At 36.7% G+C, this 19265-nt stretch overlaps 1 protein-coding gene and 1 pseudogene across 1 annotated transcript in view; one reads left to right on the top strand and one right to left on the bottom strand.

Annotated features, from left to right (window-relative positions):
* Positions 1-19265, bottom strand: part of LOC127676347 (ubiquitin-conjugating enzyme E2 G1-like) — a 1073095-nt pseudogene that overhangs the window by 395928 nt on the left and 657902 nt on the right.
* Positions 1-19265, top strand: part of LOC127676345 (mis18-binding protein 1-like) — a 64078-nt gene that overhangs the window by 5567 nt on the left and 39246 nt on the right. The window contains exons 2-4 of the mRNA XM_052172282.1: positions 1126-1742; positions 3311-3768; positions 7368-7441. Of these exons, the coding sequence (XP_052028242.1) occupies positions 1214-1742; positions 3311-3768; positions 7368-7441 (1061 nt within the window). The 5' untranslated portion in view covers positions 1126-1213. The remainder of the gene's footprint in view (positions 1-1125; positions 1743-3310; positions 3769-7367; positions 7442-19265) is intronic.

Here is a 19265-nt window from a genome sequence, read left to right as displayed (position 1 = left end):
TCTATTTGGAGTCCTGTAGGCTTCTTGTATGTACATGGGCTTCTCTTTATTTAGGTTTGGGAAGTTTTCTTCTATAAGTTTGTTGAAGATATTTACTGGCCCTTTAAGTTGGGAATCTTTGCTCTCTTCTATACCTACAATTCTTAGGGTTGGTCTTCTCATTCTGTCCTGGATTTCCTGGATGTTTTGGGTTGGTAGCTTTTTGCATTTTGCATTTTCTTTGACTGTTGTGTCAATGTTTTCTCTGGTATTTTCTTCCCCTGAGATTCTTCTATCTCTTGTATTCTATTGGTGAAGCTTGCACCTGTGACTCCTCATCTCCTTCTTAGGGTTTCTATTTCCAGGAGAGGTTGTCTCCCTTTGTGATTTCTTTATTGTTTCTATTTCCATTTTTAGATCCTGGATGCTTTTGTATACCTGTTTGGTTGTGTTTTGGTTGGGTATACTTCTTTAAGGGCTTCTCCCTGTTTACCTGTGTTCTCCTGTATTCCTTTGAGAGAGTTATTTATGTCCCTCTTAAAGTCCTCTATCATCTTTATGAGGTGTGATTTTTAAATCCAAATCTTGCTTTTCCAGTATATTGGGGTATCCAGGACTTGCTGTGTTGGGAGAACTGGAGCCTCTGCTCTTAGGTGTGTCACCACACCAGGGGAGACCAGCTTTCTCTGGGATGTGCTTGAGGAGAGCTGTGTCACGGGGTTAGCTCTGGGGTGCTGATGGAGACAGGAAGGATCCTGTCCCTGGTTGCTCTGTGGTTCCTGTGCCCTGTGTGTTCCTAGTGGGTCCCTCTTTGGCTAGTTATTGGAACAAAGTGGTGGTCTCACCTGTGAACTTAGGAGTGGCAACACTCCTGGGAGACCAGCTCTCTCTGGGTAGGATTTGGGTATGGAAGAGTTGAGGGACAGCCTTAGCTTCAGGGTTGCCTTTTTTTTTTCAATAAGTACTTTTAAATGCCAAACTGCTCTTCTCTTGAAAAATGATGAAAATTGTAATTTAATAAAAATATGAAACATCAATCTGGTTTCTGAGCTATATATTTTCTAGTGTTCTTAAGAAGCAATTAAGCCTTTTAATGGTATAATGTTGTTAAAGGAAACAAACTGATAAAAGTTAATTTCATTACAGGTTTCTCTGGACTCCTGAAGTTCTGTCTGGAAATTTGTGTTGATTGAATTTTCTATAAAAAGAATTTTGGTGCCATTGTCCTATCAAGATGATTGTAACACCTTTGAAAGGTGCAGGAATTCATTTGTCTTCTGAGACATTGCAATGCAGTCTGCTTCAAAATGCAGTCTTTCTTGAAAGCCTCCCTTCAGACACACTTACTCCTGTGAAAGATTTGCTGAAATATCAGAAGTCCTCTTCAAAATGGAACAGTCATAAAAAGAATCAGTTATTAGAAATAACAACTTCTAACAATAAAAATATATTTCACTCCACCATGCTAACAGAGGCTTGCCCTTCAAACAGCTCTCTTGATATCAGTGTTAGAATGCGCAACATGGATAGATTAAGAAATGAAATGACTTATGAATCACCTGGAAAAATATTTCAGAGAATGAAAGAGAAAGTACGGCGTGACAAACAAGATAAACCATCAAGGAACAGTAGCATGATGGGATCACCAAAATGGGACCATAAAGTCCTTCCTCCTGACAAACACAAGAAAACTCTGTTGCAAGATACCTATATCTGTGACGAAAAAGAAAATTCATTCCAATCCAATAACCCTTCATTGGGAGGTTAGTTTGATTACATAAGGTTTTAAAATGTCTTTTTAACTGTTTAATGTGGCAGTTTTAATATCTTGGTTATAATAATGATCAGAGTACCAAAATATCTTCTCACATTCCAGTGAAAGTAATTTTTATGCTGTGAGCTGCCACGTGAGTGCTGGGATTTGAACCTGGATCCTCTGGAAAAGCAGTCAGTGCCTTCAACCACTGAGCCATCTCTCCAACTAACCCAGTTCCCTTCCCTCCTTGTCTCCCCAACCCTCCCTTCCCCCCCCCCCCCCCCCCCCGTAGGGTTTCTCTGTGTAGCCCTGGCTGTCCTGGAACTTCAGGCTGGCTTCCAGCTCACAGAGATCTGCCTGCCTTGTCTCCCGAGTGCTGTGATTAAATCCAGCTAAAAGGACATTTTTATGTCACTGTTATTTATTATGAAAGCATACTATACTGGTCTGAAGACCTTCCCCTCTCTGTTTCTAAAGTGTCAACCTATTAGTTCCTCTATAATCATCAAGCATTTCCAAGTGTCTTTTTTTGTTTTTGTTAGTTTCTTTATTTTTTTTCGAGACAGGGTTTCTCTGTATAGCCTTGGTTGTCCTGGAACTCACTCTGTAGTCCAGGCTAGCCTCAAACTCAGAAATCTGCCTGCCTCTGCCTCCCAAGTGCTGGGATTACAGGCATGCACCCCTGCTGCCCAGCTCCAAGTAAGTGTCTTAGTAACTGTTCTTATGCTGTGAAATGACACCATGATCAAGGCAACTCTTACAAAAGAAAGCATGTAATTGGGAGTTTGCTTATAGTTCAGAGGCTTAGTCCATTATCACCATGGTGGGGAAGCATAGCGACATTCAGGACAGCTCTGAAGCAGTAGCTAAGATCTACATCCTGATGCACAGGCAGAGAGAGAGGAAAGATACAGAAACAGACAGAGACAGACTGTGCTTGGCATAGGCTTTGAAACCTTTTAGCCCACCCCTAGGGATACAGTTCCTCCAACTAGGCCATACCTTTTCAAGTTTCAAATAGTGCTGCTCCCTGATGACTTAAGCATTCAAATATGTGAGCTTATGGGTGTAGGAGGGGGGTGTCATTCACATTCAAATCACCACACTCAGCAAACAAAAGATTCAACACCAGCAAGAAAAAAAGCAGAAAATTACAACTTAAGTTATGTTAGACTCGTGTGTGTTGTTGGTTTGTTATATGTTTGCAGTTGACATTATTTTGCCAGTTACTTCAAAGTATTCTTAAATTCTAGGTAGTTTTCAGTGGACAATAAGAACTAACTTTGCTCCTGGAGTTATAAAAGTAGGTGTGGTGAAGCATGACTTTAATCTCATCAGGAGGCAGAGGTAGGTTTGATGCTAGCCTAGTCTACATAGTGAGTTCCAAGATAAACCAAGGCTATATAGAATGATTGTTTTAAAACAAAAGAACAAACCTAGAGACATTTAAATTGAAGTTGAGGGCGACTATTCTTAATGTGATATCTTTTTAATATAAGCAGTTTAAAACTCTTTATTTCCATAGAACCATTCTATAATTTTTTGTTGTTGTTGTTGTTGTTTTATTTTTGGCAGATCCTCCAGTTCTGAACCAAGAAGAAAAAAGGGTTTCAATTTCATGCATTTCAAGTAAGGCATTAACTAGAGCCCAGTTTAACAGGCAAGATCTTTATTCAAAAGAGAATCCTGTTAAAACTACTGTGTCCAAAAAGAACACATTTGTTTTGGAAGGCATTAATTCTACTTATGAAAAGATCGAAAATACTGATGTTGACAGCATTTGTGTTCCTATTGAGAATCATAGCCAGTCTATTACTGCTTATAATGATGTGACAACAGAAAGGACTGTGAATGAGGATATTACAGAACAAAATGAAGAAACGAAGTCTAGGAGGACCTTTCTTCAAGATCCCATGAAGAATACATCTAAAATGACACGTTCAAGTCCAAGACTTTATTTAACACTATCTGGCCAGTCTCAAAAACAACTTACAGAGCTTGAAACTATTGCACGTGAAGTAAAAAAATATCAGGTAGGGGAGACATTTAAGTCAAGTATTTATTCCTGTGTCTTGGTTCCTCAGAGGTTTAGACTCTCTCTATGCTTTATTTCTTGTTTTATTATTGACAGCAGCCACTATAAGCCTTGAAAGATAGGTGGACTGAGAGTCAGGGGACTCAGTTGTTAGTTCTCTATTACTAGTTGGAAACCTCACTCACCCCTGGGAGAGGCAAACACTCACATTACTCCTACTTTTATTCTGACTTTTGAGGAATTATTAACATTTGAAATAGAAAGGAACAACTGAAGAGTTGAGACTTTTCTTGATAAAAGTTGTATATAAGATGAACAGTAAAGTACTTTAAAGAATCAAACTATGTTGCATTGAGGTACATTTTTGAAGGAAATGTATTAATCAGTTCAAGAAGAATTATAAGCATGTATGAAACTTAGGCTTGATCTTACAGCACTAAACAAAGAAAAAAGACAATGTGAAATGTCTAACTGTTAAAAGTATGTCCATTAAGCTTTAAGTAGGTGTCAGTGAGTATCCAATTGAGATAGTATGTATTTCTATATTAGTTTTAGAAATGAAGTGGTTGCAATTTTATAATCTCAGTTATTTGCTACAAATTATCATTTACAAATATTTAATGTTTGACATAATGATAAAAACTTTGGATATTGATTTAAATGTACAAAGTTTGAATAAAATTGTTCTAAGATTTTCTAGTACTTCTTTGTCTCTACCATGCCTTTTTATACCAGTTACCATAAGAACTGTAAGACGTCTAGGACTCAAATCCATATTCTGATATTCTGTACAGTCCACAACTCTGACCTAGTCTCTTACTCATCCTCATTTCTTCATTATATTGCCCCATCTTCAACTTGAGATATTATCAGAATCATGCCATCTATGTCCTTGACTTGCTCTAACTGAAATGGGCTTTCTACAACAACCTCCTTGCTTTCTTTTTCTTTACCCTCTACTCTTTAGCCTTATTGTACGTTATTATTGCTAGCACAAGGACCAGAATCTTAGTGCAGAAACATCTCTGTTACAGTCTTACTGTCATTACCCCTTTCCTAATCCCTTTTTCTTAAAGATTTATTTATTTATTTGTTTGCTTGTTTGTTTATTTATTTGTTTATTTATTATATGTTAGTACACTGTAGCTGTCTTCAGAAACTCCAGAAGAGGGAGTCAGATCTTGTTAAGGATGGTTGTAAGCCACTAGCTGGGATTTGAACTCAGGACCTTCAGAAGAGCAGTCAGTGCTCTTAACTGCAGATCCATCTCTCCAGTCCCCCCCTTTACTAATCTTTATACTTCCTGATCAATATTTTCACATCACTAAGATAATCTCGACTTCATGCCATATTCATGACCTTCATTACATTTTCATCCCATGCATGTTTCCATTGATTGGTTATGACCATTATAGAAATCTCTAAACTTACTCTTTATATTCCTACCTGCTTACCCCAGGGTTTCTCTGTGTAGCCCTGACTGTCCTAGAACTCACTCTGTAGACCAGGCTGACCTCGAACTTGGAAATCCGCCTGCCTCTGCCTCCCAAGCGCTGGGATTAAAGGTGTGCGCCACCACTGCCCAGCATCTAATTGTGCTTTTTATGCTACCTATATAGGGCTGGCTTGTACTTCATTTTATTCAGTTTATTTCTCTAAGACCTTTCTTAACTCTCTGTCTTAAAGCATCCTTGTGTGTTTTTATTTATCCACTGTACCTCTATTTGCTTGGGTACCACCCCCTTCCCTCTGACTTCCACTTCCTTCCAGTTTGTGCTCACACACAGGCAATGCTGAATCTGTAAAGGAGGCATCTTATTTCTTGTCGAATCTCCAATGTCTATAACAGTGTGCCTGTAGCTCAAATGCTGTATGACAGCATATTTTAAATAAGCAATAGAGCACATGTTTCTAGAATCTGAATTTTATTTGTAATCCATATATTACCGGAAAGTTATTTAGATATATTTTACAATTTATTTTTGTGTAAAATGGAGATGGGACTTGCCTCCTAGAGTGGTAAAGATAACATGAACTAGTGAATCTAAGGTACCTGTATATCTAAATGTGAAGAAATAGTATTCCTACTCTCCTACTCTTCTAGTCATTTTTTTCAGTTCTAGGAATCCAGCTCAGGGATTTGTGCTATACCATTGAGTTAAATCTCCAGATATCTATATATTTATATAAAAGGGTAATTAAGAAATGCAATACCAAAGACAGTCCTCCCAGTTTAGCATCTTAGTTCAGTTTAAAGTTTCTGAGAAATTTGTCTTTATATAAAAATGTATATTTTTTTTCTTGCCTCAAGTTCATTTGTAAAAACAACATAGGGCACTGGTCATCTGCAAATAGTGTGTGGGTAGGTGTGTCACAGCAGTCCATCTGTCTTCACACTGGCAGTAACATTTTCTATGGGGACTTCACAGGGGCCTGGGCACCTTTGGGAGCCTGAGTTGGAACTGAAGCCTGGGCCTTAGCTGAGCTGTGGCCTCTGCTTTGAATTGAACTTTGGCCTTCTGCTTGCAGAGCCTATGCCCCTTGGCCATGTAGCTTTGAATCCACTTCCCAAGCTTGGGCTGAGTAATGAAAGCCAAATGGCTGAGTGTGGGGGTGGGGGCGTCCTTTGGCACCTTGGGCTTGATGGCCTGAGGCTTTACAAGGTCCTTGACGGCCTCTGCGCATGGACTCACTGTGTGTGCATAGTTGGCCTGCATCTTCTTCAGGCCTTTTTGTTTTGCTTCTTGGCAAAGCTCCGTTCTTCGGGAATTTGGGGTCAACCCCCTTATGAGATTTGTATCTTTGTGACTGCGGTTTCTTGATTCCATTTCTGTGCCATTTGCAAGATTGGTTGTGTGTGGTGTGGTTTTTGGACTTGGCCGTGTCTGCATGGTAACCTGCGGCTGCCGCAGAGCCTGGGACCAGAAGAGCAAATGTAGACTTTTATTTAAAGTGAATGGTCACTCATTAGTTATATTAATTTTAACTTTAGTTCTACTTAGAAACACTTTGATCTTAAATTGCTATGAACTATAAATGTTCTTACTATCAATGTTCATACAAAATTTTACATTTTAAAGGCATTTTACTTACACTAAAGTCATTTTCTGAGCTATTCAAATATTTACATGGGAATAGAATTGAATTTTTATTTTGACCTTTATGGAAACAGAAAGTGTCATTCAAACTCAGCTTAACAAAAATATATTTTTCAGAGACAAGATATATGATACATTTAGCATTTTCATCCCTCTAAGTTGCTGTGTTTTCTGTAAAATTTGGTGGTTCAATGTGTATGTTAGGATTCTCCTCCTCCTTTTGGCTAAGCCATTTTTTGAGTATTTAAAATGTATATCCTTGTATTTTAGGCAAACCATTTAGTACAACCTCAGTCGAGTTTCTATATTTCTTCTTCCTTTCAATACTGTAGTTTTAACAATTGGTGCTTTCGATGGGCTGACTTCTATATAGATGGCTACTTAGAAATCACTAAGGTTACATAGGGCTTTTATTGTAATTCACATTTTCTAAAGCTAAATGCTAACTGTAATGGTATGTGCAAGTAATACAAATATGTTTTTTTTAATGCTTGATTAGGTAGTCCAGCTACAGGAATGGATGATTAAAGTCAGCAGTAATAACACTGCTATATGTATACAAGGAAAGCTGGTGTAAGTATAACTTTTAAATGTTCTTTTAATAGCAATTAAGTTGTTGGTATATAACTGATGGGTGACAAACAGCATCTCCCGACAAAACATGTTCTTATGAGGTTATAAACTGTAGGCAAAAGTAAAACATGACATCAATGCCTTGCTAAAATTATTTGATGTAAATTACTGATCCATGAAAAGATGATAATTATTTAAAGTTCCAAGGCAGTTACATGTTAATTGACACTTTTGGTTCTCAGAAGTGAAAGCAATTGTCAGACAGTAGACTTTTTATCTCTAGTACTCTGCTCTTTGGAGAACAAGCTTCTCCATAGTAAATAACTTGTGCTGACACAAGGTCAGTTATCACTGCTTCAAGGATGGACTGAAGTCTCCTGGTCTTCTCTATTTTATAGCCTTCTCCCCCTTCTCATGTCTAAGATGCAGCAGGGGCTGCCTTTGCAGGAGTGCCACTAATACTGCTTGCTACCAATGCTGCTTGAACAAGTTACTTCTACACTATGAGTACAATGAAGATAATAATATTATTAATAATATGGGAAGGCTTTTCTTGTTTTGAGAGCGAATCATGTTGCCCAGGCTAGCCTTGGGTACTATAAGTACAACATGTACGTGAAGATGACTTTTAATTCATGCTGAGTGCTCAGCTTTGCTGTAGGTAAAGAATTAAGTGAATGAATATTTGCAGTATTAAAGACCATGCCTTTTAGAGTATTATTTAAATGTTAAATGAAACTGTGGGCTGTGGTAGCTCAGGCCTTTAAGCCCTAACACTCCTGTGGCAGAAGTGGGTGAATCTCTCTGGGTTTGGAGCCAGCTTGATCTACAAAGTTCAGGACAGAAGGGGCTATGTAGAGAGACCATATCTCTACAACCCCTAAACCAGAAAACAACCCCCCCAAAAAAACAAACAACAACAACAAAACTAATATTTCCACCCAAACCACATAAAGAAAAACAAAGAATCAAAGTTAAGTACCAAGGTATAGTATCAGTTCACTATCCCATTTGATTTCACTGAGAGCACTTCTTTAGAGCTTGAATGTGTTTATTACCTATATGAAAAATTCTCAGCCCTTATCTACTAGTTTTATTAAAGATGAATGAAGAATAGATTTCTGGGTCAGTGATTTGCTACTTTTTTTTTCATAACTACACCCTCTTTACAAAATAGAAGCTAAAAACATTTGCCTGTTTTAAAAAGATGAAAAAAACCTTTAAAATGTTACAGATCTACTTGACATTTTTGGACATGAAGCAGGAGGGGAGGGAGTTGGGTACACAGTCAACCTATAATCTCAGGTAGCTGGACAATGTAAAATTCCAAGGCTATCTTGGACATATGTAAGACCCAGCAGCCAGCAAGACAGCTCGAAGGGCAGTGCTTGCTGCAAGGCTGTGCAGCCTTAGTTTGATCCCCAGCTCCCATATGGTGATAGTAAAGAACTGATTGCCAGAAGCTGTTTCTGGCTGTATATGAAATCCATGGTACACACACACACACAATATGTATGTACGAAAAGATCCCAGCAAGAGACCATCAGCATATATAAAACTAACATTTCTACAAAAAGCCAACAAAAATCTTTGAAGGCTTAGAACAATTAAGCTGAAATGTCAGATGTGGCCAGCAGCAAATGTTTGTTGACTGATTTTCTTTCCTTGCTAGTGCTGTATCTTATATCATGTATATAGATTGATTGACCACGTATAGTTGGCACTCTGAGGATCACATTAGCCAAGCAGTTGAATTCTGGACTGGTTAGTCCTCAGGTGTTTTGTAGTTAGATTAATAATTATTAATAATTATTGTTGTGGTAGGTAAGAGTACAAAATGAATATATCCTTTTTGGAGTGGAGGGTGACATCAAGACTGCACCTCACTGTGAAGCCCTAATTGGCATGGAACTTAGTATATAGAACAAGCAGGTCTCAAACCTAAGTATACAAGGCATTAAGATCATATATACCTAGCATGAAATCAGTACTTCATTGTAAGTTTGTATACTTCTCTATGTATATACAGTTCCTGGAATGTGTAAATATTTGACCTTACTAAACTCATTCTTTTTTCCCTAGAAATATGACTGATGTTTATTGGCATAGTAATGTAATTGTAGAGCGGATTAAACACAATAAACTTAGGACCTTATCAGGCACCATTTATATTTTAAAAGGATTGATAGACCGGGTTTCCATGAAAGAAGCAGGTAAATGGGTATCATTAGTTAAACCTTTCCATAGTCTCTCCTCTTTCCTAAATAAATCCCCGGATTATAAATTGACCCTACCCCTTGTCCTGCCCCTCACAATCACAAATTTTATTACTCTTTCCAGTATATGCTTAGTACTGACTCTTCATTGATATTTAACTTTGCTCATCTTATTTCACAAATAAACCAGTTGTCTGTCACAAGGCTTTTCATTTTCTTATTTCTAATATTTGGATTCTTCTTTACCACATGATTCCTTCCCTCTGGTTCCCATGATCTGGCTTTCTATTTCAGTAGAATTTCCCTGACTACCCACTTTTGGAATTGTTGTCTTCTCCTTTTCTCCCATGAATATGTTTAACTACTTTTTCTGTGATAGCAGTCTAGCAAAGAATTTTACTTTCTGGGTTTGCTTTTTCTCTTATACACTAGAAATCTAGTGTGTGATGATGAGGATTTCTATTCCCTAACTGATGGGTTCTCAGTACCCCAGCAGTACTTAGCATATATTAAGTCAGAAGTACATATGTCTTCACTGACAGTGAGTTAGAGAGACCTCTTTAAAAGTCTAGGTTTTTGGATAATTTCATTCTTCTATTTTTTAAATTAAAATAACTTTGTATTTATTTTGCTCACTGTTAAATAGGATTTCCCCATTACCTCACATGGAAATTTATGTTTGGATTCCCCCAAAATTGGAAGGAACACATTGATAATTTTCTAGAACAATTAAGGTAAACTGTCTAATTTTTTAAAAATCAGCTTTATCAAAGTATGAGTTATGATGCTTAAAATGTACTCATTTTAGATACAAAATACAATGTGCTTTTTCTGATGCTTACATGACCAGTGTGGTGTGGTTGTCAGTTTGCTGGGGTTAGTGTTTCTGTTATACTTTTGAAGATTTGTGTGATCTCAGGAGTTTTAGAAATAATAAACCTTTATTAGGATTTCTGTCATGTCGAATAAAAAAGCAGATAAAATTGGAGACACATTTCTAAGGAGAATTTGTCAATTGCCTACCCTTTGGATGGTGTGTAGATGTTAAATATTAGACTGAACTTGATACATTTTCTCCTATAGTTTTCATTAGTTTTTGAGTACTGACCAGGTATTTAGCAGACACTGATAGAAAAATCTTATTAATTCTTGTTTTTTAGGAGCTAGTAGGAGATAGCTTTAAACTTGATCTGAGTACAGGTAACTTATAATAGGAATCAGGGACTGTTGCTTCCAGTAAAGTACCAGATGTTATTTTTCTGGACATGTTCCTTCTTTTCTCAGTCATTTAACTGTCTTTTCAACAGAAAAGCAACTGTAGGTAGTGTAAATTGAATGAACATGGCTGTCTTTCAGTAAACCTTACTTACAAAGTAGACCACTTCCCAATAGTGCTTTTTAATCCTGCCCTCACATTTGCTAGGTAAGTACTTTATTTCAGGAAGTTCGTTGTCTGATAGTTTTCTAAATCAGATTACATAGTTTTGTTGGTTTGCTTTTTAAAAGTATTTGTTTTGAGAAGGGTCTCCAATAACTGGTTAACCTAAGTAGCCCAGTCTGGCGTTGAACTCTATGATTATCCTCTTTGTGGTTGAGATTTCCTTTCCTTTCCTTTCCTTTCCTTTCCTTTCCTTTCCTTTCCTTTCCTTTCCTTTCCTTTCCTTTCCTTTCCTTTTTCCTTTCCTTTCCTTTCCTTCCTTCTTCCTTCCTTCTCTTTCTTTCTTTCTTTCTTTCTTTCTTTCTTTCTTTCTTTCTTTCTTTCTTTCTTTCTTTCCTTCCTTACTTCCTTTTTTCCTTCTTTCTTTCTTTCTTTCTTTCTTTCTTTCTTTCTTTATTTCTTTCTTTATTTCTTTCCTTCTTTCCTTCTTTCTTACTTAAGAACCAATATTGGAGAAAACAATAATACAATTGTTTTAGGGCTGGAGAAAAGAACAAGACTGGACAGAAAACTGCAAGATTCCAAGATAAACAGAAATCAATAAAAAATCATACAGAAGATATACAAACAGATGTCCTCCAAAAGGCCAACATCACTTACGACCTTACTGATGATAGCTTGGGTATGTATGTTACTGCAGGGGTAGTCTCACATAAACTTAACACTGTTTATAGTCTGTGATGTGTGGTGTGGTGCTCTCGGACTATCTAGGACCTTAAAATTCCTTCTTTTTTATTCTAAGGTGACTGCATTGCAGACAGCTGCCCATTGTTCTTATTGCATGGAGTAAATCTTTAATCACAATCACAAACCCCTGATAAATATATTACTGAAAGATTATATTTAGACTATCAGCAGTCTTGTAGTAGAGAAAAGTATCTATATTTGCTTCTATTTAGGACCTTGCAGATATACTTGAGTGGCAATAGCTATAAAGGTCAGTAGGACTGTTCTATGTCAGCTCTTTTTAACATAATCTACATCTCACGCTACCCCACTTTCACAATTAATGTATGAAGATGATTAAAGTTACTGAAATCCTTTGTGTACATTTCTTGGAATTTTACCTTGATTGTAGCTAAGATGTGTGCAAATTTGTAAAATTTCTGAGAATTGCACATTGTTTTTGTTAAAGCTATGGCACCATGTTAGATGTAAATATACTACATCTCTCTTTAATGGTGTTATGTCATTTAAACTGCCTTTCTCCTTGAAATTTATATATATCTTTTTGATCAATGAAGGCAATAATTTAAAAGTGTAAATGATTGCAGAAATTTCACTTACCATAGCTTTAGTTCTTTCTCATTCCTTCTTTTTTATAAGAGTCATCAATTTTTCTTAAGTTTGGCCAGTTGCTTATAATCATTTCTAGAATATTTTGAATTTTCTAGAATCCTGGGGCTATTATTACTTGTTATTACCTCCATCCTACTGCCTTTTTTATTTCTAAATGAAAAATAACCCTGGGTAGCTCTTTTAGAAAGGTGATCTGACTTGTAACTATGATTATTGAAAATGTTGTAGAAAACATGTGGCAAGTAGGATGGAATACAGATTTAAAAGATTTAAAAGTTTGGGAAGCTATCTATGCATACCTTTTTAAAGCATTGTTTATGAACCTTCCTTCATGTTAAAATTTAGGGATGAATAAGTCTTGGCATCTCCCTTTAGTAAGTGTTGTTTAGGGGTACATACCATATTATAATTGTATCTAAGATGATACACTATATATCTTTTGTCTTTTACTTTTAGATATTAATTATTTTTTGAAGTTCTTGGCATTACATTATCACAAATTTTGATCAGTGATGCTTTAGTGATTATTTTTGTCATCATAAGTATATTATTATACTTTCTATGAAAATAACAAAAACCCCTGCTAGAAAGATGGTTCAGTGGCTAAGAGCATGGACTGCAATTGCTGAGAACCTGCTTTTGTTCAGTTCCTAGCACCCTTATTAAGTAGCTCACAGATGCCTGAGTCTCCAGCACCACCCTTTTCTGGCCTCTGAAGGCATTACATGTGCACAAATACTCTCACACACACACACACACACACACACACACACACACAAATACAAATAAAAGTTAAAGGAAAAAACAACCTTTAGCTACGCCTAACATTAATCAGTAAGGTTATACAAATAACCTTATAAAATGCCAACCCATGATTCTTTAAAATAGCATGATTGTGTTTTAATTATCTAACATAATGTTTCATATTTACTGGTATAACCATTATATCATAGTATTGCAGATTAAAACTATCTCTGCTATGATATCAGATATTAGGAAGAATTTATTGAAATATCAGCTTCCTATATTATACAGTGATCTCCTGGATTAGGGCCATCCATATTGTGTCTTACAGTTCCTTTAGAAGAGTAATAAAATACCTTTAAGGCCAAGTATTCTGGCACATACTTGTAATTCTAGCACTTAGGAGAATGAAGCAGGAATTACAATTTGGATTTTAAGGTCAGCCTGGTGTGTAGAATAAAACCCAATCTCAAAAAGCAATCGTAACAACTCAAAGTCCTTATACTTTCTATGAATTTTTTTAAACCAATTTTTTTAAATTAGTGTTTGTGCATGTATGATGTCTGTGAGTGTGGGTACCCATTAACCACAGTGGTCCTATGGAAGAAAAGGTGAAAGTACATCACAAATAATGTAAAACATGATTTTGCTGAAAATAGTGTGGATTCAGATATACATTGAATTATAAATTAGCTGAAACATAATTTCATATATATAATGATCTAAGAGAAATAATCACTAGCTTTCTATTCAGTTGATGTGCAGTTAGGTTGTATAGGATGTGTGAATTCATAAATTATACTCAACTATTCTGTTTTTAGATAAAACAAGAGGTTCCATGTAGGTATAAACAATATGATTTTGATTTTTTGGATAATAAAAGTCATTTGAACTAAACCATACTTTGGGAGAGTAGCCTGTTGTACAAAAGTTATTTTATTATAATCAAATTACAATGAATATATGTGACATTCGTTAGACAGAGTGTTTTTCTCGTAGTTCTTTAATGTGGAAAAGCCATGTATCTTTTTGCCCACCTTCTATTTTTCTCTTCTCCCTACCCCTCATTTCAAATTGTTTTTTATTCCTTTCTTTCTATGTCCCCCACCCCCCGTTTCTCTTCCTGAGATGGTCTCTATATTGTCAATACTCTTATCTTCTTTAGTGTCCAGGATGATGAGAATTCAGGCGTGGACCATCATACTCTGAGAAACAGCTTATCTTTTATGTAATTATTTAATGTTCCATCTTTGAATTCACAGAAATGAAGAAAAATCAGAACAGTGGGTTGCCAGGAGCTGCAGGAATAAACACCAGATATAAAAACAGTTGTCGAAAGAAACCACAGGTAAGGCTCCTACAAAACCAAGTAAGTTATCCTACTTGTCTTAGGGTTTTCATTACTGTGAAGAGACACTGTGACCATGACAACTCATAAGTAAAAACATTTAAGTGTGTCTAACTTACAGTATCAGGTTCAGTCCATTATCATGGTAGAAAGCATGGAATCATTTAGACAAACTTGGTGATGGAGAAGCCAAGACTTCTACATCTTTGTCTGAAGATAGTCAGGATACTGTCTTGTGCAGGCAGCAAGGTCAGGACTCTGTTTCACACTGGGTAGAACTTGAGAATAGAGCTCTCAAAAGTCACGCCCATAGTGACAACACTTCCTCCAACAAGGCCATACCTTCTAATAGTGCCATTTCCCATGGTACAAGCATATCCAAACTACCACATTCCATTTTCTGGCCTCTGTAGACTTGTTCAAACACATGAGTCTGTGGGGGGTGAGGAGGTTTATACCTAGCCATTGCATAATGCAAAATACATTTAAGCCAGATTCAAAAGTCTCAGTAATGTTTAAAATTCTAAAGTTCAAAATCTTATCTGAGATTCATGCAACCTCTTAACTGTAACCCTCTATAAAATCAAAATCAGAAAGCATATCACCTACTTCCAACATCGCAGGATATATACTACCATTCCAAAACATCATAGTGAGGAAATACTTGACCATAGCCAGACCAAAAATCAGTTGGGCAAATTCTTATCACTGCATCTCCATTTCTGATATCCAACTCGAGTCAGTTTTGTTGATTGCAGCACAATTCTTTCTCTTGGGCTAGTTCCACTCCCTAAAATCAGATTTCCTAAGCAGGTATTCCATGGCTTTGGCATCTCTAACATCTTGGGGTCTCCAAGGAAACTTCAACTTACAGCTTCCTGTTCCAGTGTCTGAGATCCACACATGATCTTCCTCCAAAGACTTGGTTCGCTCCTCCAGCTCTCCTCTCTGTAGCACTCAAGGTTCTGGTTGACTGTACTCTACTGCTGCTGCTGTTCTTGGTGGTCATCCTGTGGTACCAGCTTTTCCAGGTCACTGATTCTTCCATGGCAACTAGGGTTCACCACAGGCTCTCTTCATGGTGCCAATCCTCAACTTCTTTGCACGACTCCTTCCGTCCTGTGCCTTCAACTGCAGCTGAGATTACACTTTCAGCAGTGGACTTTCCCATTCTCTCCTAGTGCCAAAACTTACTTGATTTCCATAACCTTTTCGTGCCTTCAAAACCACTTCCACCTGAGTGATTCTTAGCGTGTTACATTAAATGTTAGGAATTAACTCCAAAGTTTTTAATATGAGTTAGCCAGCCCCTGTCTCCCCACCCACTAGTAATCAAGACAAAGTCCTAAGGATTTGTTTAAACAGCTTTAGCACAATAACTGGGCAAATTACGCTTAATCTATTTTTCTACATGCTTGACTATTTACTTCCCAGATGGAGCTCTCCAAATCTTTGCTATTTGAGCCTCACCTGTGGGTTATTTCTGCTCCATCAGTGTGTCCTCAGTGGACATATCACCCAGCCATGTTCTTCTGGTCCACCACTTCTAGTAGAGAACTATTCTCCTGTCTTCTTTCTCCTTGCTCTTCTTTCCTCATGGTCCCTATGAGTGAACCCCAGCTTAGCGTGATAACCCAAACTTTTGTCTACCTCTATTCTTCCCATTTATTTAGCCAGTCAGCTACTTTTATTTAACCAGTCAGAGAATAAGGTTTACATAACATCATTTGTTGTGTGTGAGAATATGCTTGTCAGGGGCACCCAGATCTTGGGGTTCAGAATTAAGCATTTGAATACATAGCAACAGAACAACCCCCAACATTTTCCCCTTTTTGTCTACCTAAAAAGGCTCTTTTTTGTTTTGTTTTGTTTTGTTTTTTTGTTTTTTTGGATTTGGTTTTTTCAAGACAGGGTTTCTCTGTATAGCCCTGGCTGTCCTGGAACTCACTCTGTAGACCAGACTGGCCCTGAACTCAGAAATCCGCTTGCCTCTGCCTCCCAGATTGCTGGGATTACAAGCACGTGCCACCACCACCCGGCTCTTTGTCTTATAATAACATACCATAGAACTAATATGAAACAATTATGAAAAAATTAGGTAACAGTTTAATTTATAAAGTCCAGTGCAACTATCTTTATTTGGCAACATTTTATAGTCTTATGAGGGTGAGTTTACAGTTCTGTACCTAAATCTTTTTATTAATCACAACTTGCATTGCCAACATAAAACATCTTTTTAAAATCCTCATAAACTTAAGTTTAGTTGTGAGTGTGTAAGTGTCTAGTCTTCAACCCTATCAGAGACATGAGAAGGCATAAATATTACCTGAGTATATATGAAGTGCAGAGCAAGCAGGTTCCAAAATTATAGAAATGACAGAGGAGTTGGTTGCCTGGACAATCCTGCAGAATTGTCTCTGAAATGCTAAAATATCCATCTTTAGCCTTCTGGCCTAGAATATCTGACAGAAGCCTTTTCTGTGGAACAGGAATTACAAAGGTCTAGACTGCCATATGCTTGCAAAGCTTGGCAGTTTACTTCCCTGCATTCATATTTGTCCATTTGGGGCAGCATTTTGTCTATTTAAGAAGGGGCGTTTGCCCAGTGCCTGCTTGCCACATTTGAAATCAGCTCTGTAGGGGGTTTTCTGATGCTCATTATGTTTTTTTTTGAAGTAGATTTGGGGTGCTGTAAGGAAGTGACATATCTCATAGTCAAAATTTTCTTAAAATAATAAAAATCCTTAAATTGCATATTCTGTAAGTCTCTGTGTTTGCTTGTTTGTTTTTTAGGAGACCATCTATCCATAGCGTATCTGAATAGGCAAACTTTGTTAATAGTTGTTTGCTATCTGTTCAATTAGGAAATAATTTTGTGATAAACTAGACTAGTGTGCAATGCGACTATGAGTTTGATTGTCTGAATATTGAATTACTTCCTTTTTTATTCTTTTTGTTTTTGGGGTTTTTTTGTTTTTGTTTGTTTGTTTGTTTTGTTTTGTTTTATTCAAGGCAAGGTTTCTCTGTATAGCTCTGGCTGTCCTGTAACTCACTCTGTAGACCAGGCTGGCCTCAAACTCAGAAATCTGACTGCCTCTGCCTCCTAAGTGCTAGGACTAAAGGCATGTGCCACCACGCCACGTCTGACTATTGAATTTCTTAATTATCCTAAACAATTTGTAGGAGCAGCTTTAAAGGGACTAGAACTTAACATTATTAAGAATCATCTAGGTGGCTGGAGAGATGGCTCAGCAGCTAAGGGCAGTGACTGAACTTTCAGAGGTCCTGAGTTCACTCAATTCCCAATAACCATGTGGTGGCTCATGATCATCTTTAATGAGATCCATTGCCCAATTCTGATGTGTCTGAAGACAGCTGCAGTGTACCCACATTCCAAAAAAAATATTTTTGCATCAATTTACAAAGATATATAACAATGTAACAAAAATAATACCTTAATGTGTATCAATATAAAAAGATCTATACCAATGTAAGATGATTTGCTATAATTTTGTATTTTTGATTTAAGGTTAGATTTAATAATCCCTTTTCCCTTTTATTCCTATAATATTCTTATATTGGCCATTTTTCTTTTCGATCCCTCTTCCCCTACATGAGAAAAATAAGGATAGAGAAAAGAAAACGAGGAGTCTAACCTCCTATACCTCTTTTCTTGCTCATCAAGACCATTTAATACCTTGTAATCAACCCCTTTATAATGACAAGCTTCCATCATGAACAGTAAAGTACTTTAAAGAATCATACTATGTTGCATTGAGGTACATTTTTGAAGGAAATGTATTAATCAGTTCAAGAAGAAATATAAGCAGGTATGAAACTTAGGTTTGATCTTACAGCACTAAACAAAGAAAAAAGACAATGTGAAATGTCTAACTGTTAAAAGTATGTCCATTAAGTTTTAAGTAGGTGTCAGTGAGTATCCAATTGAGATAGTATGTATTTCCATCTTAGTTTTAGAAATGAAGTGGTTGCAATTTTATAATCTCAGTTATTTGCTACAAATTATCATTTACAAATATTTAATGTTTGACATAATGATAAAAACTTTGGATATTGATTTAAATGTATAAAGTTTGAATAAAATTGTTCTAAGATTTTCTAGTACTTCTTTGTCTCTACCATGCCTGTTTATACCAGTTACCATAAGAACTGTAAGACGTCTAGGACTCAAATCCATATTCTGATATTCTGTACAGTCCACAACTCTGACCTAGTCTCTTACTCATCCTCATTTCTTCATTATATTGCCCCATCTTCAACTTGAGATATTATCAATATCATGCCATCTATGTCCTTGACTTGCTCTAACTGAAATGGGCTTTCTACAACAACCTCTTTGCTTTCTTTTTCTTTACCCTCTACTCTTTAGCCTTATTGTATGTTATTATTGCTAGCACATGGACCAGAGTCTCAGTGCAGAAGCATCTCTGTTACAGTCTTACTCTCATTACCCCTTTCCAATCCCTTTTTCTTAAAGATTTATTTATTTATTTGTTTGCTTGTTTGTTTATTTATTTGTTTATTTATTATATGTTAGTACACTGTAGCTGTCTTCAGAAACTCCAGAAGAGGGAGTCAGATCTTGTTAAGGATGGTTGTAAGCCACTAGCTGGGATTTGAACTCAGGACCTTCAGAAGAGCAGTCAGTGCTCTTAACTGCAGATCCATCTCTCCAGTCCCCCCCTTTACTAATCTTTATACTTCCTGATCAATATTTTCACATCACTAAGATAATCTCGACTTCATGCCATATTCATG

Source organism: Apodemus sylvaticus, chromosome 1 (genome assembly GCF_947179515.1).
Source record: "Apodemus sylvaticus chromosome 1, mApoSyl1.1, whole genome shotgun sequence".
NCBI classification, from domain to species: Eukaryota; Metazoa; Chordata; class Mammalia; order Rodentia; family Muridae; genus Apodemus; species Apodemus sylvaticus.
The sequence above is the reverse complement of the archived record's forward strand: the minus strand, read 5'-3'. Positions and strand labels throughout refer to the sequence as shown.